Raw genomic sequence first — 27829 nt, 5'->3', positions numbered from 1 at the left:
CGGGGCGCCGGAGCTCCGGCCCTCCGCCCGCTCCCGCCCCGAGCCGAGGCACCGCCCGCGAGGCGGCCCCCGCGCGGCCCGGCCGGATGTGAGCGCGGCGCCGCTTCCTGCACCCGCAGTCCGCCCTCTCCCTCCCCGCCTTGGGTGGTGCCGCTGCCTCGTCCCTGCTCCAGGCTCCGGGCGGAGGCGGCCGCCGCTCTCTGCTCCGCTCAGCAGCAGCCCCGATGCAGGCCATCAAGTGTGTGGTGGTGGGCGACGGGTAAGTCCGAGGGACCCTCGGCCGGGCTCGGCCTGAGCCGCTCCACCGGCCCGGGGGGTGTCGGGCCGCGGGGCGGGAGCGGCGCCCGGGCCCCGCCGCGGGGTGTGGGCGATCCGGGCGCGGGGCGCGGGCGCGGCCCGGCCGTCCTGAGGGAGCGGGGCCGGCCGGGGCCGGGGCCGGGCCGTGGCGGGCAGGCGGCCGGGGGCGGGTGGGTGGCGGCCGCGGCTTCCTGCTGCTGCTGCCGGGCGGGGAGGGAAGCGCGGGCACGGCGGGGCCGGGGAGCGGGATGTGCAGGGGTCGGCAGGCCGTGCGTTTCTCGGAGCCGAGCCCCGCATCGCCGTGGGGCCGTGGTGGTGGCCGAGTGTTTCTCCTTGGTGCGGGCAGAAGCGGCCGCCGTGAATGAACAGGGTGCGCTGGGCTGTCCGGGCAGGCCGGGCCGCCTCCCTGCACTGCCACTGCTTGCTGGTGTTCTTTCATCACCGAAGTAGTCCAAGTGTATTAAAATAATTATTGTGGTTTTAATTATATGCGAAAATTAATATTGGTTTGAAATACTTTTTTTGGTGAAAATTACAAACTTACTACATTTAAGATCTTGATTTTTGACATCTGGCTTTTGCAGTAAAACTGAGTGAAATGGGCTGAACTCTATGCAGATCATAAATGCTTTTGGGCAGAAACAAGTTTTTTGCCTGCAGACATCTGGTCTTGTAAGGCTCCTGTCTAAAGGAGATAGGCCCTTGAAATACAAATAGTTAATACACTTGTCTGTAAAGAGCTGTTACACCTACAGTATCTTAATATGGTGTTACTTATATGTGAAACAAGTTGGGGATGCATTTTAGAATTGAGTTAACTCATAAGTTTAGCAATTGGATTTCAGTGTGATGAGTGCTGGAATTGAGAAAAGAGTTTACATTTGGTATTTTTGAATATTCTCCACGATACTATTCTGCTCAGCTCAGAGGGATTCTCTCTCTTCCTGGATGTCAGAGCTCAGGGGAACATCACAGGCCAGCTGGAAAACAAGACTCGTCTTATGCAGTTTGGTTTTTTTTTTCCTTTTGGAGAAACAAAAATCCTAGTGTAGACTGAGCATAATTGGTATCACAGTAAACTTCTGTAGATTACAGAGGAGTGAAGAGTAGCTAAATGGACTCGGTACACTGGTCTGTAATTTCACGTGGTGCCTTATTTTTGAAGTTATTTGTGTGTGTGGGGGTTTGTTGATTTGTTTTTAACGATGGAGAATCCCTAAAAAGTCAGCAAAGTATGGCTGAAAGATAAACCTTACACTGTGCCAAATTTGTTTTGAATTGCTATGTACAATTTGGAGTATTATGAACATGAAAGTGGTATCTCAATAAATCATTGTCATAGTAGTGTAATTCTTTGATGCCAAATAGGATAACTGTGGACTGCTCTTTTGCTTATATTGAATTTAAACCCAAAAAATTGCTTTTCTACTATAGATATATCTACTATATATATATTTTTTTAATTCATCTGAACTCTGTATTTACAATGCTGTAAATAAATGTGATGCATCTTGTTTGGGTGGGGAAAAGATTCAGTCTACTTCCTCCTCTAGAAGTGAGAACTCAGCACCAGCCAGCTGTATAATGTTCAGTAATTCATTCAACAGAACAGTTCTTTGGGTCATTTGCTTTGTAAACCATCCTTCTTCCTAGCATTTTTATTGTTTTCTGTCTTGGAAATGTAGTTGGTGTAGTTCAACCTGACTTTTGTACATATGTGTGAACAAAATACAGTACTTAATTTATTTTCCTTCCTATGTAGTTAGAGACAAATTTTTCTGAAGGTTCTTTTCAGGTACTGTTGCTCATTTTTGGTAGCTTTGTATCATTCTCTGTTCACTATTTTTAAAATATATTTAACTATTTGTCTTTCTTTGTGCTGTTGCTGCTTCAAGAGCTCCAGCATTGCAGGTATTCTAGGAAATGTCTTGTTTGGCTTAGATAAGGCCAAAGTTTTAGTGTTCCTGTAAAACAATGCAGGTTAAAGATTTGCTTATGTAATATAAAACTTGGGTATTGTTTTATGTACCCTCCACAAAGATCTGCTAGGAACAAAAATAAACAAAGCTTTAGAAGTACCTGTGGTTATTTTTCTAATTTGTTAATGAGTAGGCTGTTTCTCATATGTAACTCACTTTTTGTTCTTAGAGCTTTGACTAGTGTATGTTTGGACAACTAACTTGACTAGAAAAGTGTGGCATGTGTGCTAGTTTGGGCTATCGTATTTCCTCCTTGGTTTTTTGGTTTTTTTTTTTTTAATTTTGCTGTGAGGTTTGTATGGGGGAAAATAAATGACAACTGTTGCTTTGAGCTGTCATGATAGAGAGTAGGAGGAATGTGCAGGACAGATGAAGAGCAGCCGCTGGAGTAACTGCAGGAGTTGCTGTTGATTGACACTTGAGAAAAAGCATTGGTGGAAGTTATTTTTAGCAGCTTTTGTTTTCACTCCAAAAAGGCAGCTGTTAAGTGGTACAAAATCTCCAGTGATGTTGTGTAATGTTAGGAGTTCTGTGTTTGGGAGAAATTGCCAGTTACTTGATGCCACAGAAGTTGTCGCTCTTCGTGCTCTTTTGTAAGCATTTTTTAATTGTGGAAATACTGTAAGAGCAGTAATTTAGGAGTCCTTGTTTGGCATTCTGCTTGATCTGAGGCCTTTGTCTGCTAAAGCTGTGCTTTTTTTGTATGTATTTGCTTTGATGGCTCGAGAAGGGGAGGGGTGTGTAGGGTAATTGGTTTCTTGCTGAGTGTAGTGCAGTGTTTGTGTGAGACGCTGAACACCTCAGATCCCTCCCGAGCCATCTGGAGAAAGTGCAGTGACTTGAAATTTGGTAACTTGTGTTACTGAAAAAGTTCTTTAAAAAGTAGTTGTTTTCTAAGTACTGAAGAACATATTTGGGAGAGGGTGTGGTACAATGAGTAATAGAGCTTATCTGAGAGCCTGATGTAGCTAAACCTCCTATAGCAGCAGTACTGAACTCTTGATCTGAGGGTGGTACTAGGGAAATCTCAGCTACTCTTTAATGTCTGAGCAAAGACCTGGGCTGTTGGACATCACTTCTGCCAGTGAGGTAGGTCATGTGCATCAGAGAAAGAAAGAAATGGCACAAGCAAAGCCTTTTATGAAGGTTGCCACCTGTTTGTGGGTAAAACATGGCTCCAAGGAACTCTACTACAGTGGGGAAATTTCATTAAACTTGTTAGCATAAATAAAGAGAAGATATGTTTTGTTCTTAGGAATTAATACATATGTGGTTATACAAAAGTGGTAATATATTGATTCCTGGGTGCTACTTGGAATCAAAAAGGGACTCAGTGCTGTCTTTTGTTAAGGTAGTTTTTTTAAGCATTTAAAGCTGGATTTCTGTAGGCCATGTTTTTAATGACAGTCAAATGCTGCTAGTTTCATTTATGTAATAGTGGGTGGACAGAGCTGTGATTAAGTAGTTGCTAGAAATCTTATGACTAATCTTGGTGTTATTTTAGATTCTTAGTCTCAGCCTTTATGTATAAGGATTTAAACTTTGCCATACGGTTGGAATTCTCTTCAGGGGAGTTGCTTTATTACAGAAATTAGTAGTCTAAAAAAGTTGATAAAGCACTTAGAGGATGTACTTTATAAAGGTAGGCATTAGTGTTTATTTTTAAGACTGGTGACCATAATGATCTGATTCATGTGGCAGTGAGCCAAAAGGCAAGGAAAGCAGGAAACCTGGATGGAGTAAGTCTGAAATGGGGTTGTTGAACGTGTTTTTTCTTGTTTAAATTACTCTGGGCTGATTGGTGCTGCAGAAACACAACTACAGGCACTTCTGAACTTGGAATGAAATCTCTCACCACCTTCCTGTGCTGTTTTGATGAGCCAGAGCAGACTCGGGAGTTTCAGTGCGAGGTGGGCAAAGGAGCCTGGATGCACAGAATAGTTCTCGATCCACTGCTGAAAATGTTGAGTTCAACATTAATTTGTTGGAAGCTCAAATTACCTGTAATGACCTTACTGGAAGCTGAAGTGTCAGCCCAGACAGGTTCCAGAGGCGTGAGAATGTGTTGTCTCTGTGCTGTCTCTGTGCCTCAAGAGATTTCCCAAAGCATTTGGCTGTTGCTCCACTCGGGATCCTGAAGGTTTTCCCACCTGTCCTTTGTGAGCTGGCCCAGCACAGCCGGCTGTGTGGTGTTGTGAGGGCAGCTCAGCAGCACATCCAAACTGATCTAACTCATCAGCAGGCAGCTAAAATAGCAAGTTGTCCTTATGGGGGAGGAATAACTTTCCTTAACTCCTTGTTCTGGCTTGTTAGAGTGTTAGTTCAGGAGCTAAGATGGGATCTCCTCTTTGACAGCTGTTAAACAGGTATCTGTGTGGTGAACTGCTCCTTGATTTTTTTCCCACATAGCTTTTTTTTTAAGGGTAAATTAATCTACTTTTGAGCACAAGTATATCGCAGACCTTTTACAACAAGGGAATGTTCAGAGATTGTACTTAATGAGAACAGAATTAAATGCCTCCTTTTATGATGCTATTATAGCTTGGTAAAGAGAGTGTATGCTGAAAGGAGAGAACCCTTAGACTGTGTGAGGAGCTGGTGTCTTAGAAGTAGGTGAGAAAACCAGGGTGGAAAACTGCATGGAATGATCAGAGTTGCAGCAGATAGGGTGTTATGGTAGGTATTAACTAAGAAACGCAAAGCAAATTACAGTTAAAAATGGGTGTGTGGGACAAAAGCCCAAATAATTTTGCATGCTGAAGTGTCTCTTCCATAGCTCAGGCATTTCAGGTGATGTCAGAAGCTGCTATCAAATACCTTCTTGGGCTAATGCAGTGAGGAACTGCTTAAAGTTGAATGGAGAGACTTTAGTTAGAGGTTGAGCCGTGACTTATGGATATGACAAAGCTCAAATTCACTTGTGAAAGATTTAGTTCAGGAGGCTCATGAGTCAAACCTCATACTAATGCCACGATTACGTGTAGGTGCAGCAAGGTTTCAAAGTTACTGCTGACTGGCTTTGAGCAAATCGCTGTGGTGATAAAACATCTGCAAGACAATGCAGTTTTCCCTGCCCAGGCTGGAAGGGGGATCGGGCTGGGAGGCTGTCTGGCAGCATCGCCTTGGAGGAACAAGCTCACCTCTGGAATCTCTCACACGGTCAAAGGGTTATGCACTGCAAGTGGGAAGCCTACGAGGGAACCAGTCTGCAGTGTCACACTCTATGCAGACTCTATTTTAAAAAGGAAATAAGGCCTAATTTCAAGTTTTCCAACACTTAATTGAAACTGTAACAAAAATTGAATGCTGTGGTTAATCAAATGTTTGACTCCAGATAAGATATGGGGAGGAGGGTAGAGAGGGAATGAGTTGGCTGCCAGAGTTTTGAAGGAATCCTGGAACAGAGCCTTGTCCTGCCCCCATTTGAAGCTCTTGTGAATTAGATCAGTAGGAAGAGGTTTGCTGTTCCAAGTTTTCCAATCCTGGAATGTACTTTATCTGTAAATCAATAAATGAAATGTTTGAGTAGTGGGTGAACGCATGTGGGGAGTCACTTTATAATAGCAGTAAATAATATGAGAGTTATCATTTGTATTCATTCCTTAAATACTCAAAAGTAATGATGTGTTGAGAAATTAACTTTTCAAGCTTTCTTTAACTTCACAAATATGCAAGTGTACAATTTTCCGGAAAAGATAAGAGTTTTGGAATTGTGTAAGGGTATCTGGAAATACTTCTCAGGTTTTTTTTTTAATTTCAGAGAGTTGGAAGAAGGCCATCTTTCTGAGTATTCAGTCAGGTGACTAGGAGACATTAGTAGTCTAATTAATACATGTGGGTTTGTTGGGGGGTTTTGTGACTAAAAATTAACAAAATTTGGTAATTTATCACTTCACTAAAATGGATATTTATACTAGATGTGTTTTAATTGCCAGTAATTTTAAAGCTGCAGTCTGTCAGCTGTTTTCCTGCACAGTAGTGACTGGAGATGTTCAGTTGTCCTTAGGTGTCTGGATGTAATTAGTCTTCTTCCCCCTACAAGGAATATTATTTCTTGTTATTCAAGATGAATGTGTTTTACATGTCAACTTTCTTTCTTTGCAGTGCTGTAGGTAAAACATGCCTACTCATCAGTTACACAACCAATGCATTTCCTGGAGAGTATATACCCACGGTGTAAGTACTTGTAAGATCCAAAGAACTCATTTCTGTCAGCTTCTCAGTGCCTGCTGCCATTCCAGATTCCTTAACTGAATTGTTTGATTTGGCTGCAAGCACCCTTCAGGTGTGTGTGAGGAACACTGGAGGTTTTACTGTAGCACAGTCACAGTGCTTGCTGTTGGTCCCTCAGTTTCGGCTCTCTGTGCCCTCTGGGCCTGGCTGATTAGGGACTAACATTTGCTAACATTTTACCAGATGTTGTTCTCTTCCAAAATAGTGTGCTTCTGTCTCTAATGTCATTCATAATAAGCAGTCCTAAGGCTGAACAGCTTGTAAAACATTATATCATGGTCAGAAATAGTTGTCTTACATGGCTGGTGATTTTTTGTTTATTTGTTCCTCCACTTTTTGTGCTACTGCCAATCCTGTGCTAAGCCAGCCACAGCTTCTTGGCTCCTCAGGCGAGACTGTGGAGACTCATTTATTCTGGTGCTTCCCTTTTTCTTTCACATAAGGATTTGTCAGTATCAGTATTAGTGCAGTTCTCTTTTCCAGGGCCTGTTTGGTGTGTTTTATACATGTACAGCTTCTTTGCCCTTTTCAGATGTCTCTGTATTTTCTTCTGGCTATGCTGCTCTCTGAAGTATTGATGAGTTTTTTCAGACAACAAAAAAAAAAAGGTTTATAGATGACTTTTGTTACCTGTCCAAGGCCTTGTTGCCTTAGTTACTGCTGTTTCCTCTTTTTTTGGTCTTAAATTAGAGTTTTTGCATTATAGTGTCTTGTGTTCCCAGTGAACTTAAAATCTTTGCACCCACAGCAGTGATGAGATAAAAACGATGCTTCTGCTGGCCCCAGGTTATGAGCTTTGATATTTCATTGGAGGGGGTTTTGATTAGCAGGACTAATTAGCTTTTTTCTTACCTACTGTTGTCATTAAGGATTTCTTGGTTGTTGTTCCTGTATCTTCTGTTCTAAATCTCACACCATGAGACAGATTAACTTGCTGAATGTCCCACTAAGACTGGAAAGTGCTTGCTAAGTACATCACCTGCTTTCCTGTACTGGCTGGGATTAACACTTCCTTTGGAAGAGCCATGACAGATTGCTTCTGCTCAGACTGGACCAAGTCTGTTGTGTATAATTTCTTATTCCATTACCCAACATCACGCTTGTTATTTAAAGAACGACTTTACTGTCTCTGGGGAGCCAACAGATGCAATGAAAATGTTCCCTTCCCCAGTTTTCCCAGTTTTTCCCTCTGGGGGAAAAATCTTTGGGTGCCTTTTTTTACTGCAAGCTAATGCAGCTAACTCTCTCTTTATTTTTAGTTTTGACAACTACTCTGCCAATGTAATGGTTGATGGAAAACCGGTCAACCTGGGTTTGTGGGACACAGCTGGTCAAGAGGACTATGACAGACTACGCCCACTCTCCTACCCGCAAACAGTAAGAGCTGCAGGGTGAAACAGTCTCTACAGCCGTGGCTAACAGAAAGTATTTTTGGTTTTGAACATAAGGTCAACATTGTCACACCTGGAGTTGTATTTATTAGTAACAGTCACCCTCTTTCATTTCTTGTGCTGTAGCTGTAATTTATAATCTCTGGGGTGTGTGCAGTTGTTAAAAAGTTAAAATTTGCATGCCCTGTGTATTTGTGTGCACTGGTACTTGCTGGGTTTTGTGTAGTTGCAGCCTCAGAATTGTCTAGGATGCTTAATTTAAAATTAAAAAAAAAAAAAAAACAAACCCCCGAAACTAACTCAAAAAATCTTGGTGAATAGTCCCATCAGCTAGTCCATTGATTTTAAGGTTAGCATGCCTGCCAAAGGCAGGGTTTGTTTTTGGTTTTAGGCGATGTTTGGCTGCAACCTGACACTGTCACTGCTAAGCACTTGATATTGTTTAGTCTGTGTGAAGATGTTCTACATGTGAAAGAGGCAGCACTGAATGAAGAGATTATTGGTATTGACAGAGGCTGTGGTGTCCCAGCTTTCCAATGTACTTGAGCCCGTGGTTTATTTTATTGCTTGCTGTATTTTGTGCTGTGCCATCGATACAAATGTGCTTCTGTTTTCCCTGTGTGCAACTGGTTAAGTGCTGCCTGCATCCTGCATCTTTCCGTGTTCAAGGAGAGCACTGAAATGATCTGCTTTCTTCTTTCCAGTGTGACTTCAGCTACAGTTAATCTTTGTAAAGGTGGTTTTGTAATCTGTTTAGAGCAGTGGCTTGTACCTGATGGAGCTGTGCTATAAGTAAAGAAAGGGTAATTTGCAGGGGTTTTTTTGGCACTGATTACTCTTGCTATTGACTGTCAAATATATGTTAAATGCTAGTAATGTAAAATGCAAAATTGTTTCACTCTACAGCATAACTGCTCTATGGAATAATGTGAATCTTATTTAAGGAACTCTGGTGCTATTTTCAGTACTCTTTCCTTAATTCACTGCTCACTAACTTACAGCCATTAGGCTTCCCCATCAGTTATGATACACAAGATTGATATGAGTTTGGCAGTTGTGGGCAACTATAGTTGAAATGTCAGAAATACCTATCTATTTTAGAAGGAGAGACAATGGAAAGCTGGTTTTCTCTAATACTTAGATATTTATAGGAGACTTAAAACTTCAGTTTTGCTCAACATCATAAAAATATTTTCAAAAAAGTAGAAGAAGATGTGTTGAAAGATCTTTAGTAGGGACAGAATGCACATATATGTCTTCAGCCTGCTAAAGTAACTGTGGCTTTCTGGTAGGCTGCAAAATAATTCTTTGTCTAATCATCTTAGGGAAGAAGTGTTGTCTGTGCAAGGATGTATAACTGTTCAGTACATTTATATTTGGAGTACTTTCAGTTATTTGGATGAGTTTTTTGCAGCAGAAAATGAAATGGGGTTGTAAGTCTTGAAGTTCTTGTGCAGTATCAGAGATTCATCACCCCCACAAAACTAAGAAAAATCACCAAGGAAGAGAACAGTGGTGCTGATGAAATCTGACTTTTTTTAGGATCTGTGTTCAGCCTCACTTTTCCTTCAATGTGCTATTTAAAACTCAGCCCTTGCATGTTCTTGTGGCCCTCCTTTCCCTATTTGTGCACCTGAAGGATGTTTTGGGCAAGGTGAAAGCACCAGGTGTTGGTTACTTTGGCAGTGTGTGCTGAGTTCAGCTACCCAGCAGTTAACAGCTGGTAACTTCACAGGGAGGCAATAGTTTCCATCTTTTCCTCCTTATTAATATTTTTATTTTATTCCTTAAAATATACAGGAATTTAATATCTTCTCCTTAATGCATTTGACATCTACTACTATTTCCAAATATTTGAGGAAGAAAAAAGTTGGGATAGAAAAGGTGGTCACGTCTGTTTCCTCGGGAGACCAAACCAAAGAGAAATTGTTAGTTGGGTGCTTTTCAGGAGAGGTTTGATCTTGCAGGTTTCCCCTGACAGTGCAGAACTGGTTTCTGGGGAAGGCTGGTGTCTGCTCTGGGTGCAGCTGGTTGTGCTGAATTACAGGGCAGCATCTCTCTTAAGAAGAAAATCCTCCTTGAGAATATCTGTGAGCAGAAATTGCTGACTGAAAACATTTTCCCTTAAAGCCATTTGAGGAGTAACTTTATCTCCTACTGTTACTAGGTTGGAGGAACCAATGGTAAGAATATATCTTCCAGTCTGACAGATCAACCTATTGCCGTATGTAAAACTTTAAATAAACTTCAGTTCCAAGTTCTGTCATCTTGTCTTGCCTATGATAGTGATAAATTGGCCCCTATTTTTTGAACAAGTACTTTCCTTGGAACTATCAAATTGCTAGATCTGAGAACTCAGTTACCAAATTTGTATGAGTTGCTAAGATTAAATATTTTCTTGAAAACAAATAGTTTTTCCCACTAGTGTGCAAGACACCTCAGATCTTCCAGTAATTCCTTGTGGTTACACCAAATCTTTTAATCTCTGGAGCTAGTGGAAGAGAGAATCTCCTCAAGTGCAGCCCTTGAGTTCCCACATACCAGCAGAATTGGAAAACAGAAGTAGTGGCCATAGTATCACATTATTTGATGTTGTTTCTTTCTTCTTCTGGGACGCTGCTACGGAAACTTGTTGGGGTGATGCATGAACAACTGGGTTGCAAGTGCTTAGCAGTGAGATGTCAGCTGCTGACCTAACAAAATGCCTTGAAATGCAGCACAATCAACTAACACTCTGCAATGCCTGATTCTGTAGCACGTTTGGTACTGGAATAAGTACAGATGCAGAGGTAGGTTGAGGAGAGTTGGGCTTGTTTGGGAGACACCTACCAAATTTTGGGTCATAGAGCAAGTTTACATCAACACCGACTGAGGAAATGAGTGTTGGGGTTATTCTGAAGGCCTGCAGACCCAGAGTGTGGCATCTGTGAAACCTGAATTGTATCCAGTGGTTACTATCAACATGTGCTCTGAAATGTTTTTATCTGCTCTTACTTAGAATCTTTTGCCTTCAGTTGAAAAGCAAGATGTTTAAAATCCCTAAAGATAGCCATTTTTTTAAATTCTTTCTCATTATTTAGAAAGGAAAGGGGGGAGCTTTGAGATTTTTAATGCCGTTTTCAATCCTAATTTGGTTATAGAGAAGTTCTAAATCTTTTTTTTTACTGGCATTCAGTAGGAGTGAAGTTCTATAAGTTCAACAAGCTACTTCTGATTTGGGTATGGAAGCAATAATTGTAGAAATTCTTGTGTGATTTTTTTTTTTTTATTTCATACAATTGAAATTGGCCTTTGCAATTTAAGACTACATTAGAGTTTGGTATTAATAGTTAACAGTTTGCAACATCCTGTGCTGATGAGGTCAGTGAGGAAATTACATTTAGAGAAGAAAACCCTTGAAAGGCAGTGGTATTGGTGTCCTAGTTGCTGGCTACTGCAATAGCTGATTATAAATTTGACTGCAATCTATTTGTTATGTTTCCCCCTTTTCTCTCTGGCTGCTTGTAGCTGCCTGGGAATGGATTTCCCACTGGGAAAGCTGCCTCTGATTATCATGTGCAACTGTATTGCTGACCTTGCCTTTTGCAAGTGTGGTAAAGCTGGCAGTGTCATGGAGATACTGATGATACTGCCCTGTTCATGACACTCTACAGTGGCTTCTCAGTTGGGCTGACCTCTGTCAACTTGTTTTGTAGGATGTCTTCTTAATCTGCTTTTCCCTCGTGAGCCCAGCTTCCTTTGAAAATGTCCGTGCTAAGGTAAGGATGAGCTGGTACTGTTTTTATTTCTGAATGTTCATCATACTGTTCACTTCACAGCAGAGCTTGGAAAATATTAGGTGCTTCTTTAAAATTGTTTTTCCCACAGGCCCCATGAAATGCAGTTTGGAAAAGCAGAAATCCATTTGCCTAACTTGTGAGTCATGGAAGTTCAGGGCACATGACACACTTAAGTACAAATTGTTCCTTGATGCATTGATAACAGTAATTTAAGTGTTCAGCCAGCAAGGTGCTGAAATCACAAACAGGAGCTTTCCTTTTAGTACAGTTTGAAAAAAAAGAGTTTTAAAACAGATGCATGTAAAAGTTGGGTTTTATAGCACTTGCTCCTTGCATCAGCCACCCTTCTGCACATGCTCTGTGACAGCGGGAATATTCCATGTCCTCAGCTGCACAAGGAGGTGTCTCCATGGGCAAGGAGGGGTCAGGGTATTTCAGGTGTGTGAGGAAAATACAGCCCTTAATGAGCTACATTTTTAAAGTATATGGAAATGGCTGTTGGCTTCATTTACAGTGATGTGCCCTTTTCTAATCCTGCCCTGATGGGATCTGGGTGCTCCCTCTGCTCCGACTGACCGAAAGTGAAGGACTGGGAGCTTTCAGCTGTGATGTTCCAGGGCCTCCAGGGAACTCTGCCCCCACACAGGAGACACCATTTTTTATTTCTCTTTTTCAGTGGTATCCTGAGGTGCGGCACCACTGTCCCAACACCCCCATCATTCTCGTGGGCACCAAACTGGATCTCCGGGATGACAAGGACACGATTGAAAAGCTGAAGGAGAAGAAGCTGACTCCCATCACCTACCCACAGGGACTTGCCATGGCAAAAGAGATCGGTATGGCAGCAGCGGGGTTATTGTTGGCTGGATCTAGGCTGTGTTTGTGGAAGACCTTGTACCTTAATTAAATGGAATGCCTGGCTTTTGTTGTGGAGCCAGCTGGGAGCAGTGCTGCTGGAGCTGTGCAAAGCTGCTCTGTAACTGTGTCTCTGCTTCCCCCAGGCGCAGTGAAATATCTCGAATGCTCAGCACTTACGCAGCGAGGCCTCAAGACAGTGTTTGATGAAGCCATCCGAGCAGTGCTGTGCCCCCCTCCTGTAAAGAAGAGGAAGAGAAAATGTCTGCTGCTGTAAACGTCACCCTCCCCCAGCCCATCAAATCTGTGCTTTGCTCAAACAATGGAGCATTCACATGCCAATTTTCTTCTGTTATAAATTAGTTCTCTTCCATCAGTTCTTGAACCAATTGACAATTTCATGTTTTCATTTGTTTAAAGTATGACCCTTACCTTGCATCCTTCTAAGAGCAAACTCCTGAAAAGACACACCTATGTAAAGCCTTATTTTTAAAATCCTCTTCTTGCTCAATTAAATGTTGCCAAACTGTCTGCTGAACTAAGTCGTATTGTTGTGCTACAAACACTAAGCACTAAACTGTTTTTTAAAGATTCTTCTTGAAAATGACTCTAATTTCTGGTAGGAAATGCAAAATCTCTTTCTAGTTTTTCACAGTAAGTAACAGTACCGGGGAATTAGCAGAACATTGCGCTCTAATGTGTTTTATTCTGAACTGTTTTCCCAGCACGGCCGTTGCCTCATGGTGCATCCAGCACCCATCTCTGGCAATGACTGACACGCCTGAGTCACAGTGTAAATGCTTTATCATTGGTAAGGGCTTGGTTGCAATCTAGTTCTTGCTGCTGTGATTGGAAAATTAACTATTCTTACTGAAGTGTATCTAGTCATTTTGACAGCGTTGTATTGTGGTGAATAAATGGAATGTTGGGTTGGATCAGGAGATAGTGCCAGACAGTATTTTGACACTGTACAGCTGACTTACACTACACTGCCAGAGTAGCTCAGCAACCATTTTCCCAGAGGTGCAGTAGTGGAGAGAGGTTGGTGTTCATGGGTAAATTCCTTTGAATTTCAAGGAGGGCATTCATGCAGGTACAATTCTGAATCAGTCATTCCCACTTTTATGTAGTAAATGCTTTTCTTGTAGAATCTCTTCTTATTGAGCAATATAACTTGTATTTTAAAACCTTCTGATTGATAGAAGTTTGCTTTTTTTTCTTTCTTTTTTTTTTAGAGTAGAATGTTCAAGCATATCCTCATTTTCCTGTTATTTCTGACCCAGTAAGTTATGCTTTCTGAGGAGCTTTTAGTCTATTAACTAGGTGTAAAAATCATGTGAAGCAGCTTTACACATTTTAGTATTTTTTATATTTTAAACCTCTGTAACTGACAAACTTTTCAGCCATCACTAGTTGCAAAGTCCCCCCACTGTAACATGACTAATGCAGCCAAGTGTTCTTTCTGTCACTCCATGTGCAGCATCGATTGCGTAACGGTAACTTGGGTCTGTGAGGTTCTGTAATTAGTGCTCATGTTCTGTACCTTCCAAACTGGCAGGAATAGGATGTTGAACTACACCCTTTCAACCACTAAAGCAAAATTTAAAAATAAAAGTTGCAAAATTGTGAAGTTTTTACATTGATCTTTTGCTAATGCAATTGGCAGTATGTTTTGCATGTATGACTTAATAAATCCTTGAATCATAAGTGTGGTAATGTTTGAGTTTCTGAGCAAGTGTCTCATTCCTGTGCCACTCTGAGCACACATTCTTGTTCCGTGCCAGCAGCCCTGTGTGCACGTGTCTCCTCAGGGCCAGTGTGCAAAGCCCAGGCTGGCAGTGGTCCCCTGAGAACCCAAACTAAACAGAGCACTTGGCAACAGCTCTGCAGAGGCCTTGCCCTCGCAGTGCAGTTGTTAGAGCTCCTGCTGCTGCTTGTGCAGTGGCTTAAAGCTGCTGGCAGCGGGGGGCAGCTTCTCTGTTCCACTCCCCTCTATGCAAACAGAAATGCTTTTCCTCTGAACTGGTCACAGTTTGTGCTTAAATGCCCCAGATTCCAGGCTTTTATTTAAAGCCCTGCTCTGTGTGTTGCCTCCCCTCCTCCAGAGTGGCTGCACCCAAGGCTGGTGCCCTGGGACCCCAGAAGCCCTGGAAGCAGCACAGTCGCTACTGGTGCTGCCTGACCTCGTTGCTCTGACAGCCAGCACTGGTACCTGTCATTGCACAGGAGCCAAGGTTTTAGTCTGCATTTAATTTTGTCTCCATATCGAGTATCACAGCAGGAACATCCACACAGTTAATTCTCAACCACATCATATTTTACTTACATCAATTTCTTTTAAATAAATGCTGCTGAGCCTTAAAAAGGAAAAAAAATTAAATAGTTACACACTAGAAACAAGGAATCCACTTTTTAAAAATCATTACAACTGGTTACACATTCTTGGCAGAATCAGAGTGGTGCTCAGTAGCTGGAACTAGAGCAAGTGACCAACATGATGCCAGGGCCTGAATGATATTTTTTTTCCTTCTCATTAAGTAGTTTTAGTTTAAAATCAATAAAAGCAGGGATGTAGATCTGTAGATCAACACATACAAAAGACAAATTAAAGAATATTGCACATGTATATCCAAGCAGCAGTTAACCACAACAAGCCCTCCCCTGCAACCCTGGGATCCCAGCACAATCTGTAAGAAAAAATAGTGCAATCACTGAGCCTGCCCCAGCCCCGCCTGGGCCGGGCTCACTCACCCTGCAGCCCTGAGCTGCAGCCCCTCGGCTCTGCCACGCCCAAGCAGCCAGGAAGGGACGTGGAGTTGCAGGTGGTGGATGAGGTCTGGCAAGGCTCTGCTCTGACACGTGGCCACATCCTTCTCACACACATTCACTTTGGTCAAGCGTTCAGCTGCTGCGCCAGGGCACACAGGCTCGGCTGGAGCTTCTCATCCTGATCCGTTCTGGAAAAGCCCAGCCTTCAGCACAGAGACACAATCTGTGCTTTCACCAGCACAACATTCCCCGAGGTCACTGCAGAGGCAAGGGCACTAAGACCCTTGTTCATTTTATGCAATGTGAGAAAAGTACTGAAATCCACTTAAGCGTGAAAGTGGAATGTGTCCTGAATACCTGAAACCTGCAAAAAAGCCGCCCAGGTCGTCCTCGAGCTGTGGTTATACTGCACTGGGGTTGTAGTCCCGTGTTTGACAAGACAGACATGATGCATGTTCCTGAGACAAACTGTTCAGAGCTTTGAGCACAACATCTGGCATGTGGTCTGTGATCATCTTGGGACTTATTAAAATGCTGCTGAAGACAGTTTCGTTTGACCATCTCGCCGTGTATTTAATATCTGAAGAACACAACCTAGGGAAAAAACACCACAAATACATTGGCTCTTTCAGAACTGGAACAGGCAACCTGGAGACTCTGGACAAGGCTCAGGGAGGAACTGGAACCCTCTCACAGCAGCAGGTGGGAGCCCAGAGAGCTGCAGGTCTGCCCTTCAGCAAACAGCTGGAATTGCAGCCATGAAGTGTCCCTGAGGGCAGAACTGCACCACATTACACTGTGCTTCAACAGGGAAAGAAGCCATCAAAGATTCAAATAATTCTGCTCCCAAAACCACACAATAGAGCCTGAGCAAGGAGGGGGAGGGCACTGAACACTGCACACTCACGTGGTTAATGTCAAATTTAGGGAATAAGTCACAGCGGTATCAATAGGAGACCAGGCAATACATTTAATGCTGCACACAGGATGCACCATTCTGTAAAATTAAATCCCAAATACATTATGGGGGCTCTTGTGTGCTAGGCCTACTTAGAAAAACTCCCATTATTAACTGCTGGGCTGTGGAGTAAAAGAAATTAAAAGAAAAGAAATTAACTCAATAAAGTAGTAGAGCAGCCATTGGGAAAACCTGCCCAGGTCAGAGATGTTCAAGTATCTAACTTGTAAAACCAGTATTAAAACTGTTAGAAATGAAAGATATGAAGCTTAAACAAAATATTGATCTACTGAATGGGAGGAAAGAAGTGAATTTCTTCTCCAATCCTTTTTTTTCCCTCTCTGTAAGGGGCAATTTCTCTTTTCTTCTGTAAGATAGTCTTGTGCAAGTTAAAAATGCTCTGATTTCTGTTTCAGAACACGAGAGGCTATCAGGGCTTCCTGGCTTATGGGCTGTTTCAGGTTGCTTTGTCTAAAAAACCCAACATCAACAAAAAAAACACACAAAAAAAAGCCCTGAACACAGCACTGCCTCAACAAAGCCACAATCCTCACCCTTCCAGCAGTTTCAGCTTTCTGGTGTCATTGTCTCAGCTTCCTGCATCCACAGAAAAGCAGCAAGTGATAGGAAAAACTATAGACTATGTGGGCACACACTGGGTCCTGGGGCAGCTGCAGCCCTCCAGCGTGGCTGGGGCAGCACTACAGGCAGTACTGCACCACTTTCTAATCACCAGCATTCGTGGACTGCTCAGTAATGAGGTATTTGTTACCACTCCACCTCTACCAGGACACACTGCAGATCTGCAGTCTCGGGCAGAAACTGCCACCTGGCAAAGCTGAACTTGCCAAGTTTGTGTTTAAAGTCCTCACTTCAGCAGCTGCAATAAACGGGCAGGATAAGGCATAAAGAGAACAGTGTCCAGGGCTTGAAGTGAAACAGAAGTCAGGAGACACAGAATAGAAACTGAAAACTGGGTAATGTGCAATAACCAGAACTGGGTACGGGAGATGCACAGAGCTGGAAACGTGTACTTTGAAAGGGACAAGGAGCTGTAAGCAGACTCAGGGAGACAGGAGAGTGGTATTCATCATTGCACTTACCTCCTAGAGCTGCATTCTTCAACAACGTGGATAATCCTTCCAGGCAGATAGAGATGAGGATACTGAGGGGGTGAATTCAAGTGTGGCTCCTCCTCAAGGGCGTTGTACGAAGGCGACCGATGAACCATTAAACTCTCCTCGGCCAGGAGGGGCTGGGTCAGGGCATCCTGGTTCCTTCCATCCAGCTCTGTTGGGAAGTCATCAGGATCTCCTCCAAATACCTCGTACCAACACCCCCGCAGCAAGATCTGGTACTGAAATCAGAGAGAACAGTCCAACTGAAGTTTGGCATCCCTTGAAGTAACTTATTCCTAGTTGTGTGCTTGCACACATTTCATGTGAAAATACAATTAAAAGATTAAAAATTACTTTATGCACATGCTCCCCAAATTTTGTTTGATAATGATCTCCTTCCTGAATTTTCCCCACAGTAACATTAATTTCAACAGTATGGATCCTTAGCCTCCAGTAATACTACAGAAAACATCACCATCTTTACCAGCTGAATTACTCTATGTGGATTCTTGCTCTGCAGGTTTAACTTTTCTTGCACCTGTAACTTCTAACTGTCCATTATCTTATTCTGTACTTATGACATCACACAGACTCATCCCCAGGACTACATGGAAATCTTGTGGGCATGGCAGATTCAAACAGATGTTCAAAAATGGCAGTTCTGAATCTTTAAGGCACACCTCTGTACCTCCAGTACCATCCTGCCTCACACCACCTGATCCAGCACATTCCAAACTGTTTCCCGCTAACAGTAAAAAGAGGTAAAGAATTAACACTGTAACAGAGAAATATTTGCTTTCCAAATGAAGTCTGACAGGAATATATAAGTAAAATCAATAATTTGCTTACCTCCTGGTACTAGTTATTACATTATTAAAGTAAGTAATCTTACTAACTTTTCCTAATTTTAGCTATTTGGGGTTTTTCCCCCATTTTTGTTTTTTAATAGTTTCCTTTTATCAGCAAAACTAGCAAACAGATAATTTCAGGCCTTTGGTGTTGTAAACCAGTATATTGGGAGTCTTACTGAATCCTAATCTCCACAACTTTACAGGATAGGAGACTAACACAAATGTCTGAATTAAATTGAATTGCACTGAATTAAATGCAAACAACTTTGTTCTGAAACACAATTGTAACTCTCAGTTTTAAGATCAAAAATACACACACCAGCAGTCACTGCATTAAATCTGGGGCTTAACCCGGGTAACAATTCCACAATTTTAACCAGGAATTGCATTTGGTTACCTTGGGCCTGTTGCAGTTTGCCACAATTCTCACTATTCTTCTCTTTAAATCCTCCATGTTGGGCATACTTAACCTGTTTAAACACACAGAACAAAGTAAAGCAAAGCCCCCTATTGTCTACTTTCAAACACATCTCCAAATATCAATTTAAAAGTATTTTCATCTCACCTTGCAACAAGGTCTTTTCCAACAATGACTGAAACAATGAAGTGCTTAGTGTAATCTGCAAGTGATTTGCTTAAAAAAAAAAGGAAAAAAAAAGGAAAAAAGCAGTTTAGATACACTAAGGAAATAAGCACACTTCAGTTTTAGGATGATCATAATAATTCAGTAAAAATACAAGCATGTGGCAGCACCATCTGCAGTCAGTGCCTCAGTGGGCATTCAGACCTTCTTGCTGAAGGTGACAGAGTAACTCAGTGCTGACTCTAAGGGTGTGTGCATGTCCAACAGGCCAAGGCAGACAAGTCAGGTGAGTATTTTCCTGGAACAGTTATTTTAAACTCCAGTTGTACTGCCTGACAGAATACCCCAGATGTGTTTCATTCTGTAATACTCTGCCACGAACTCAACTGTAACTCCAGATGGAGCAAATTAATTTGAGTGGAGAACATACAAACTCTTCCCACAGTCAGCCCACAGCTACCAGCTAACACACCTGGCAGCTGCCTTGAACTTTTACAGCTTAGACACAGAACCAAGCAACAGAAGCCTCTCACCTTAAGAGCCCTCCTGGAGGAGAGAAGGCGTAACACCTCAGTGTGGGGAAGGAGTTCCTGAGCATGATGGCCAAGATAGACGCTGTCCCACCACCCAAACTGTGACCAACTATCACAAGTTTATATTCCTGCAAACAGAAAGACAAACTGAGATGGACACAGAAAAAGCTGTGGGTAATTTTACTGATAAATTATTTGGAAGATAACTTACTGGAGCAATTGTGAAAGCCTGGTTTAAAATTCCATCATTTATTAGTTTTCGATAGATGTAATTTGCAGCTTGAGTTATTCCCTACAAGAGAGCAGTTCAGGTCAGAAGGGTGCCTCTAATCAGAGGTGTGACACATGTATAGTTTAAGTACAACACCATCACAGAACAGCTTCTTTTTGCAAAGCTGGTCTTCTCTTCGACATCCTCCTGACAGAGGTCTGGTTATAACCAAGAGGTCTGTATGTATTGTATGTATGGGTTAAAAAGGTTTTGGAGTATTTTATAAGGATATTAAGTCTGACAAGAGGATGAAAAATTCTACCTTGCAGTGCCAGAGGCAGTATTTAATGCACCAAACACTGAAATAATTTGTGCAATCCATCTGACAAGGAGAACATTCTTCTATTTAACTAAGGATCCCAGGTGTTTATAGCTTGCTAGTGCTGAGCTGATCTACAAAGAGCCACAGGCTGCACACACCTTATGCACAAAGCCATTCTCCAGAACCTCCTCCAGTGTCAGGTCTTCGCAGTCCGCTGACAGGTCAGTGAGAATGTCCTGTGAACAAAGCCTTGGTCAGAGCTCCCTGCAGGGCTGTTTGGCCCACGGGTCGTGCTCTGCTGCTCACCCCTGTGACAGGGACATCACCAGCTGGCTGCCAGGTGTGTGAGCAGCACAACACATCCCACCACACACCACCAACCCCAGCAAACACACAGCAACCACAGCTCCAAGCCTGGCAACTATTTCCAGCTACACCCCATTATGGATGCACCTCCACTCACAGTGACTTGGAACTACCCCTGCCTGTCCTCCACTCTCTCTTCCAGTAGCACAGGGAATATCACCCACCCAAGGGCAGGGGGGCTTACAACTTAAACCTGGGATACTCGTACCTGTGAGTGAGTTATTTTAACATGTGCCAGCATAACACAATTTCCTCTAGGTACTGGGAGTTCACTCATTTCTATAAAGCTCATTATTGATACCAGATGGATGATACCTCAAAAGACAAGGTTCCTCTCACGGCGACCACAATAGCTTCTTTTTTGTGATCCAAAGCAACAAAAAATGGAATCTCATAGATCTGGAGGAGAAAAATGTAATCAGTAAAGACACCAACATTTTGTAAGGGCAAGCACTTACAAGGGCAAGCTCTTACTGAGCTCCATACTGTACTATGGAAAGAAGCTAAACCGGTCTCTTATTTGGTTAGTCTAAGTGCCTTTTTTCAATGCTGAGATAGATTTACATCAATGGTTTTGTGGTTGTTTTGTTAGATTAGAAAAGAAATCCAAATTGAATGTTTTCATTTGGCTTTGCACCTTACACTTCATAAATGCTGAAGGCAAACTAGACCCTTCACCCCTTGCTTTCCCTGAATTAATCACAACAGCTTGCCCAATGCCTGGCCAGACTGCTTACCTTGTTATGAAAACTGATATGAATGAAGTCTCTGTACTGCAGTCCTGTTATTTTTAGGATGGATCCAAAGTGAAAGTTATGACGATCACTGCCCGTTATATCAGAATCTGTTGGTCTATTTCTGCAACTAACAAACACAGAGGAGAGAAACTTTCATGTTCCAATTTGTTAGGTTTCCTTCCAAAGAATCAAACTCAGTTAAATTTGCAGGGGGCCTTCTGCCAGGAATCAAAAGTGCTTTCTTTTTGCAATAGTACCAGTAAACATTCTGATGCAAGGTGTTACCTCTGCCTTGTTACAGAATCATTGGCAGAGCCAACAGTGCAGTAAGAAAAGAATTCTTAAGATTACAAGCCACTGAGAGAAAACACAAACAAGGAAAAAGGAGATTCAAACAAAAATCTGCACAGCAATCTGATCTCATGTTTTAACCACAGTATTATGTGATAATTTTTTTTTCTTAAAGTGATTTATATTTCAGTAGATTATATGGATATTTCATATTAGTAATTACAAAAATCATTCTTCCGGTCACAAATACCAGTGGTCACATACAGTAATCCTATCTAGCAATATGCAAAATTACTTACTGACCATAAACATTTCTGAGTAAAGGGGTCAAAAGGAATAAAAAGGAGATTGGAGGGACAGGGAACTTCTGCTAATTCCTTAGGACAGAGAAAACTACTGATACACTTTTATTTCTACATGTAAATCTGTGTCCAAAAGGCACCTCTAAAAAGCCTCATTTTAAAACATGTTTCATTTAATTCGAATTCTTCGTCATTTTGCTAAATGATTTTTTTTATCTCAACCACAAACTTTTCCTATGGAAAAAAAAAAAAAAGCCAATCTGTTTGAGGGTGGAAAAACACTGGAATTTTGTGTCTCTGAATTTCTGAAAGACAACTCCAGCAGCCAAGCTCATGTACACCCAAGAGTGATATAATTTAAGGCAACAAAAATACTACTATTGTAACTATTTTACTTCTGCTAAGACTAGTTAAATAGAAGAAAGCTATGTGTTTTTAAGCTCTGAGGTCAAACCTACCAGTCACCATTGAGCTTACAGAGTGCAGTATATGGGTTGGTGTACACGTAGTAGGGCCAGCCATAGGCAGCTGCAGCAAACAGCATGTAGTGAGCAGCATTCTCCAGCTCAACATCCAGATCATCGGTCTGAAAGTACACAGGGAAAGAAAAGGAAGCAGGAAAAGGGAGGAAGTTGTGTTAGGCAGCCTCAGAATAAAACTGAACACAGGCTAGTGAAAATCAAAGCATTATGAAATACACACTACCCAAAACGAAAACCTCAAGGTTTAAGAGGAACTAAAAATAGCCACCTGTATTTCAGGAAAAAGTCTGTGTTTATTTATGTAGCTACACCGCTCAAGGATCTTGAAAAGCTCTCACTGAATCAGTTTCTTCCAATGCTGATACATTGATAAGCTCAATGCTGAAAACAACATTCACTCCAAATATGCTGCCTAAGGATGTCTAAGGGAAGGCTAAAGAGTCTGCAGCAGATCTCTCTGGTACAGACTTTTAAAGCACAACCCCATCACACTGGCTGGATTCCAAAGGAACTTGACAGAGATGCACTGGTAAAGTAAAACTACATACACCTATGAAACACAGGCTAAAACGAGGGGAAAATTTTACAAAGGCACTTTTCCACTGAAGACCAGCAAAAATCAGTTAGGACACAAACCCACCAACTGCAAGCATTTAAAAGATGCTACTTTAGCTTCTTACCCTGTCTGCAGGGGACAGCAGACAAACAGCCCACAATACATACTAGAAGATTACCTTCTCAGTTGTATGCAAACAGTACCAAATATTCATTCTCCCTCTGTTCCCTTTCTCTCCCAACCGTTCATCAATGATCAAATGTCCTAAATGGTTCCTTTTTTGCACTTAATTCCCCATTCGAAGTTCTACTCATGCAAAAGCAGAAAAATGCTTTTGACCAGAAATTAATTGTTTTCACTGCATTTTTTAATAATGTACATTGTTATGAATTTTACTGTAGTGTTTAATTTTATTAAAAGAATAAACAAAACAAAATAAAAAAAACCCTCTCCAGAAAGAAGTGCATTTCAATTTGACCTGGCACCATTTCCCAGAACAATTACACCAGAGGCTGCACCAACCCTCTCTTACCACAAGAGATGATGGAGAATGACAAAGGACTTCTTCAGGATCTTTGGGGCAATTTTCCATTTTATCTTGTTCTTGATGAAGCAGAATCAAACCAGCTGCTATGTCACTTGGCACCAGATCAGTGTCCTGTACAAAGACATGGAAGACTCTGTAAAACCATCCCACGCCTCAATGCAAAACTCCAGACACTTGGAGCAAGGCTCTCCCTCTTACACTGAAGTAGCTGCGGAAGAGCTCGGCGATGCTGGTGAAAGCCACCCGGTGGTCGTCGTCCTGCACGATGCAGCAGCACAGCAGCCTGATCCTCTTCTCCCACACCCTGGTGGCAGAGCTCTTCACGTTGTACAGCAGCTGCCCCGACTGGCTGCTCTCCAGGTTGCGGCTCACACCGTCGGGCAGGTAGAACGTCTTCTTCCCCCCGAGGGGGTCAAAGACAATGACAACTCCAATGATGGTGAAGATGATGATAATCCAGCTGCCAGACAGAAGGGAGTGGGATAACAGACTGTGAAACCAGACACTTCTGACAAGTGTGCAAGAAATCCCAACTACAGATCTTGGCAGATCGAAACTGAAGCTGGGTATGGAATTCTGTATGGAGACCTCTTGCTGCTGTGCTGAGGCTGCAGCTCTTTGGACTGTGCTTGCAAGACTTTGGGCACCAGAACAAGGCTGTTGGCTCAGTTCACACAGGGCACCAAACCTGGACCCACAGCCCAGTGCTTTGGAAGCAGCAGCTCCATTTTTCACTACCAGCTAAGTGATCAGGTTACTACTCTCTTCATATTTATCCAGTTTTCTACACTCCCATTGCCCCTCTTACCCTTTCTGACCTTCACCTCCTTTCCTTCACTGCAGGACATGCTTTCTGTCCCACCGCAAGCAGCTTTTTTAGGGAAGGATACCAACTCATTTTCCTTTTCCCATACACTGTCAAGCTCAGATTTGTGGGGAGGCACTTTTACCTTGCAATAACTGTCCCAATGACGCCATTTATCACAGTCTTCTCACACTGCACGCTGTTGTCTGACACCCACACAGCTCCTACAACAGCCCAGATGAATTCAGGGAAATAGAGAAGCAGGCGAGTATAAAGTATTTTGGGAAGTGATTTTCTTGGGCCTGGATTAGAAATTGTTCCTGAAATTAGAGAGAAAATTTAAAACAAGAACTGTTCACGAATGCACCTCAAGTACGTAAAATCCTATCTGGAAATATGAACTTCCTGGCCTTTACAGAAAGTAAGAAACTTAAGTGAAACTATCAAGTTTTTTCATACTAATGGAAAGCTATCATTGAAGCTAAGAAAAACAACAGTGGATTTATAGCTGTGATTCTTAGAATCTATTCTACTAAACCCCAAAACAACTCTAGCCAGAGATAGTTTTGCACTGAACTTGAGGCAGCAGTGCTGTGCCCCACATAAGCCAGAATTGCATCCAGGAGCACTGACTCACCTACAGTTCCTCATGACTCTTGGGGCCTGCTTTTATTATTCTATTTAGCTTTTAGCTGGTTAATATTTCATTTTCAGATCCTATTTTGCTGGACTACAATGAAGTTTTTTTACTGGAGTTACTAAATAATAATAGGAGAACAAAAGTAGGACCATTACCTGGACAAATACTTCTCAGGATATTTTCTGTATTGTTAATTTACTAATAACCTCTTAGTTTCAGCACTCTAAGGCAATAAAAAAGGGAGTAACTTTTGGCCAGCTCATCTCTTAAAACAGTCTCCTCATCCCAGGATAATGGGTAGCAGGGTGTGCATGCTCAGGTGTAGACAAGCGATTTGTAAAGACTGCAGAACAAAAACAACTTTGGGAACTGTTCCAGTTACAAAGCTGTGGTTCACATCCAGTGATAAAGCTGTTTCAAAAGCCCTTGATCCAGAGGTTGCTTTTTCCCATTCCCAGGCTGCAGCCTGTCCTGCAGCAGAGTGGATGCTTACTCAGACACAATCAGATGGAACTGTGCTTCCTCTAAACAACTTTTCCTTTCTCACGCCACCCCCAGGGTGTGAGGGCTCCAGGCAGGTTCCCTGCTGGCATCACCGATCCTCAGGACAGCACAAGGGCTGCTGCAAGACCAAGCACACCCAAACCCACACATTCCAGCCACAGTCCAACACACCTCACCCTGTGTTTTCCTGGAAATATAGCCTCAGAATTACTCAATTTCTTAGTTACAATGGCCTCAAAGCTGAACTTTCACACTGAACAAGGTTCTTTTATCACTGCTGTTTACAGTCACATCTCTCACCTCTGCAGCTTTGGTCAGAGCCTGGTGCTAACAACCCCAAGGACATGGGTTTGACCCCTGTATGGCCCATTCACTTAAGAGCTGGACTCAATGATGCTTGTGGGTCCCTTCCAACCCAGAATATTCTGTGAAACTGGGATATAAACATCACGGTCTGGCTGATCTTACTTCCCCTCCTCTGGAAACTCTAGGAAAACCAGTGGTCAGATTCAAGGCCAGGATTATCATCCACACCTTTGCTCTGTCATAGCTTCTCTTCATACACTCTTAAAATTGCTTAAATGGAAAGAATTATAAATACTTATTTAGAGAAACATAAATACTTATTTTCAGTGAGTCATGAGAACCAATATATTAGAAACTGTGGAGTCTCATCTGTTACTCCAGAGACCACACACATATTACAAATTAATCTTCTTAACATTACTTCAATGATCAGGTGCTTCACCAGAAAAAAGCTTTCCTAGCAATTTTAACCCAAAATGAACCATTTCTACAAATAATTAGAAGTTGCATTGCAGTCCTTACTTCTGTTCAGCCATTCATTTCAAGTTGTGGGTCCTGCTCTGTTTAACAGTACTCATTGTGAGTTTTATTATGACATTTATATAATTCACTTCTCTGTGTGTTTTTTCTCTCACTTCTCTGTGAGTTTTTCCCCAGGCAGCCCATTGCAGCTAAGGGACTTTCACAAGACATGACTAAACCTGCCTATGCAAGGCAGAACTAACAGGATACTTCAAATAATTCTGGATACACTTTCCTAAACTCCTGTCAGAGAGGTAGAGCAGTGTTACATCAGAGGTCACACCTACAGAGTTTCCAGGATGCTCTGATGGCAATGAACCATTAGCTGAACTAAGCTGTTGTATCTATTCATTATGTTAGATTCCAGACTAACAAAGGTAATACTATTAAAGCAAATATGTTAATGCTCTTGGAGTTTTTCAAGTCTGACTACCATTAAAACACTTCAAGTTTTTGGTCGTTTTTATGTCAGCTCTGGATTAAAAACGCACTGTTTATCTATATAAACACACTATCTATTACAATCCTACTAGATAAACACAAAGCATCATTATTAACAATTTACCTTGCATACTGACGTATACAAGAGCAAATAATGCACATATTATGGAAGCCAGAAGAATGATGAGGCCGAGCAGGTAGCTGTGCAGCAATCCTCCCCCGGGACAGTTAAACTGCCCCTTGTGAACCGCGTAAAGGACAAGGATCCCAATCCACCTGCCGGGAAGGGAGATAACAACAGTTACAGCAGGAAGGGAGAAGTGCCTGCTGCGAAGTGATAACCTGATCGATAGTGGTCGTCTTAATGAAAGCACTGCACAAAGATTAACAGCAAGGGACCTGTTACGTAAGGAAAGTGTCGGGATGGAACCACTACACGAACACTCAGCAGGAATCGCAATTCAGCCGGGTGCACACCGAGCCACAGGCTCCGTGCCTGGCGCTACTCGCTCCCTCCCTCGGATCCCAAAGCACCGCGGCTAGCGGACACAAAGCAGTCACCGTGTTAATTACGAAACCACCCGAGCGCTCCTCGCGGATTAAGCCCAGCGGGTGAGGGCGGCCCGGAGCGCAGCGGCAGCGCGGGCACCGCACCCTGCACTGTGCCCGGGACCGACACCGGGCCGCGGGCACCGCTCGTCTCGCCGGGAAGCGGCCGGGCCGGCGGGCAGCGGCCCCGGGACGCGCCTTACCACACCAGCCTGACGAACAGCTCGAAGGCCCCCGGGAGCACGAAGTCGTCGCTGCCGATGGCCCAGCGCCGGCCGAACAGCACGAGTCCCGGCATCTTGCGGGCGTCGCCGCCGCCGCTCCCTCAGGGCCGAGTCCCACGCACCTCACCCCGCCCTCAGGCCTCACCGCCCGCCGGGGCGGGCACGACCGCACGGCGCCGTGACGTCACGCGCGGCCACCCCGCCCTGCGGACATCGCCCCGCCCCGATCGGGCCGCGCCGCGCACGCGCCTCGCGGGAGCCCCGCCCCGCCCCGGGGCGCGCGCGCGAGGCGGCGGCGCCCAGGGCGCGTGCGCAGCGCGGCCCCGGGGGGGCGGGACTGAGCAGTGACGTCACTGCACCGTGACGCCACACCGCCCCGGAAGAGGGCTCCAATAGGGCCGCTGAATGACGTCACAGAGCCAGGCTCTGCTGCACGGGGCCGGACGGGGCAGGAGCGCTGCTCAGCTGGGCTCAGCACCGAGAGCCGGCACTCACTATGGAGAGTGATGGCAAAGTAAACTGCGCATAAAACAAAACACACCAGCACCGAACCCCTCCTCTGCACCAGGCTGAAGACTGGAGCTCTTACTAAACAAGCCAGAACCCAGCCATCATTGCTTCCATCAGTGATAATGCCCCTCAAAGCCTTAAAAACTTTTTATTTCAATACAGTAATGA

At 43.3% G+C, this 27829-nt stretch overlaps 2 protein-coding genes across 4 annotated transcripts; one reads left to right on the top strand and one right to left on the bottom strand.

The window, feature by feature from the left end:
- Nucleotides 1–99: 99 nt before the first annotated feature.
- On the top strand, nt 100–14241 carry RAC1 (Rac family small GTPase 1). Of its 2 annotated transcripts, XM_053991795.1 has the most exons (7): nt 100–259; nt 6381–6452; nt 7769–7886; nt 10068–10124; nt 11596–11658; nt 12356–12515; nt 12681–14241. In XM_053991795.1, the coding sequence occupies exons 1-7, from the start codon at nt 225–227 to the stop codon at nt 12809–12811; spliced, it is 636 nt and encodes a 211-aa protein (XP_053847770.1). In that variant the 5' UTR covers nt 100–224; the 3' UTR covers nt 12812–14241. The 2 variants fall into 2 exon arrangements, with proteins under 2 accessions (XP_053847770.1, XP_053847771.1); XM_053991796.1 differs by lacking the exon at nt 10068–10124 and having other exon boundaries at nt 102–259.
- Nucleotides 14242–14311: 70 nt separating this feature from the next.
- DAGLB (diacylglycerol lipase beta) lies at nt 14312–27314 on the bottom strand. 2 transcript variants are annotated; one of them, XM_053991786.1, is made up of 15 exons: nt 27131–27314; nt 26503–26654; nt 24111–24285; nt 23359–23620; nt 23146–23271; nt 22034–22161; nt 20983–21109; nt 20561–20644; nt 20038–20115; nt 19558–19638; nt 19347–19474; nt 18796–18864; nt 18628–18700; nt 17365–17618; nt 14312–15897 (listed from the first exon to the last, which is right to left on the bottom strand). In XM_053991786.1, exons 1-15 carry the CDS (start codon nt 27223–27225, stop codon nt 15705–15707), a joined length of 2025 nt encoding a protein of 674 aa, XP_053847761.1. In that variant the 5' UTR covers nt 27226–27314; the 3' UTR covers nt 14312–15704. The 2 variants fall into 2 exon arrangements, with proteins under 2 accessions (XP_053847761.1, XP_053847762.1); XM_053991787.1 differs by lacking the exon at nt 14312–15897 and adding an exon at nt 15904–17141.
- Nucleotides 27315–27829: the final 515 nt, after the last annotated feature.

Source organism: Vidua macroura, chromosome 16 (genome assembly GCF_024509145.1).
Source record: "Vidua macroura isolate BioBank_ID:100142 chromosome 16, ASM2450914v1, whole genome shotgun sequence".
Classification (NCBI taxonomy): domain Eukaryota; kingdom Metazoa; phylum Chordata; class Aves; order Passeriformes; family Viduidae; genus Vidua; species Vidua macroura.
Note: the sequence above shows the minus strand (reverse complement) of the source record. Positions and strands in the feature narration are given on the sequence as shown.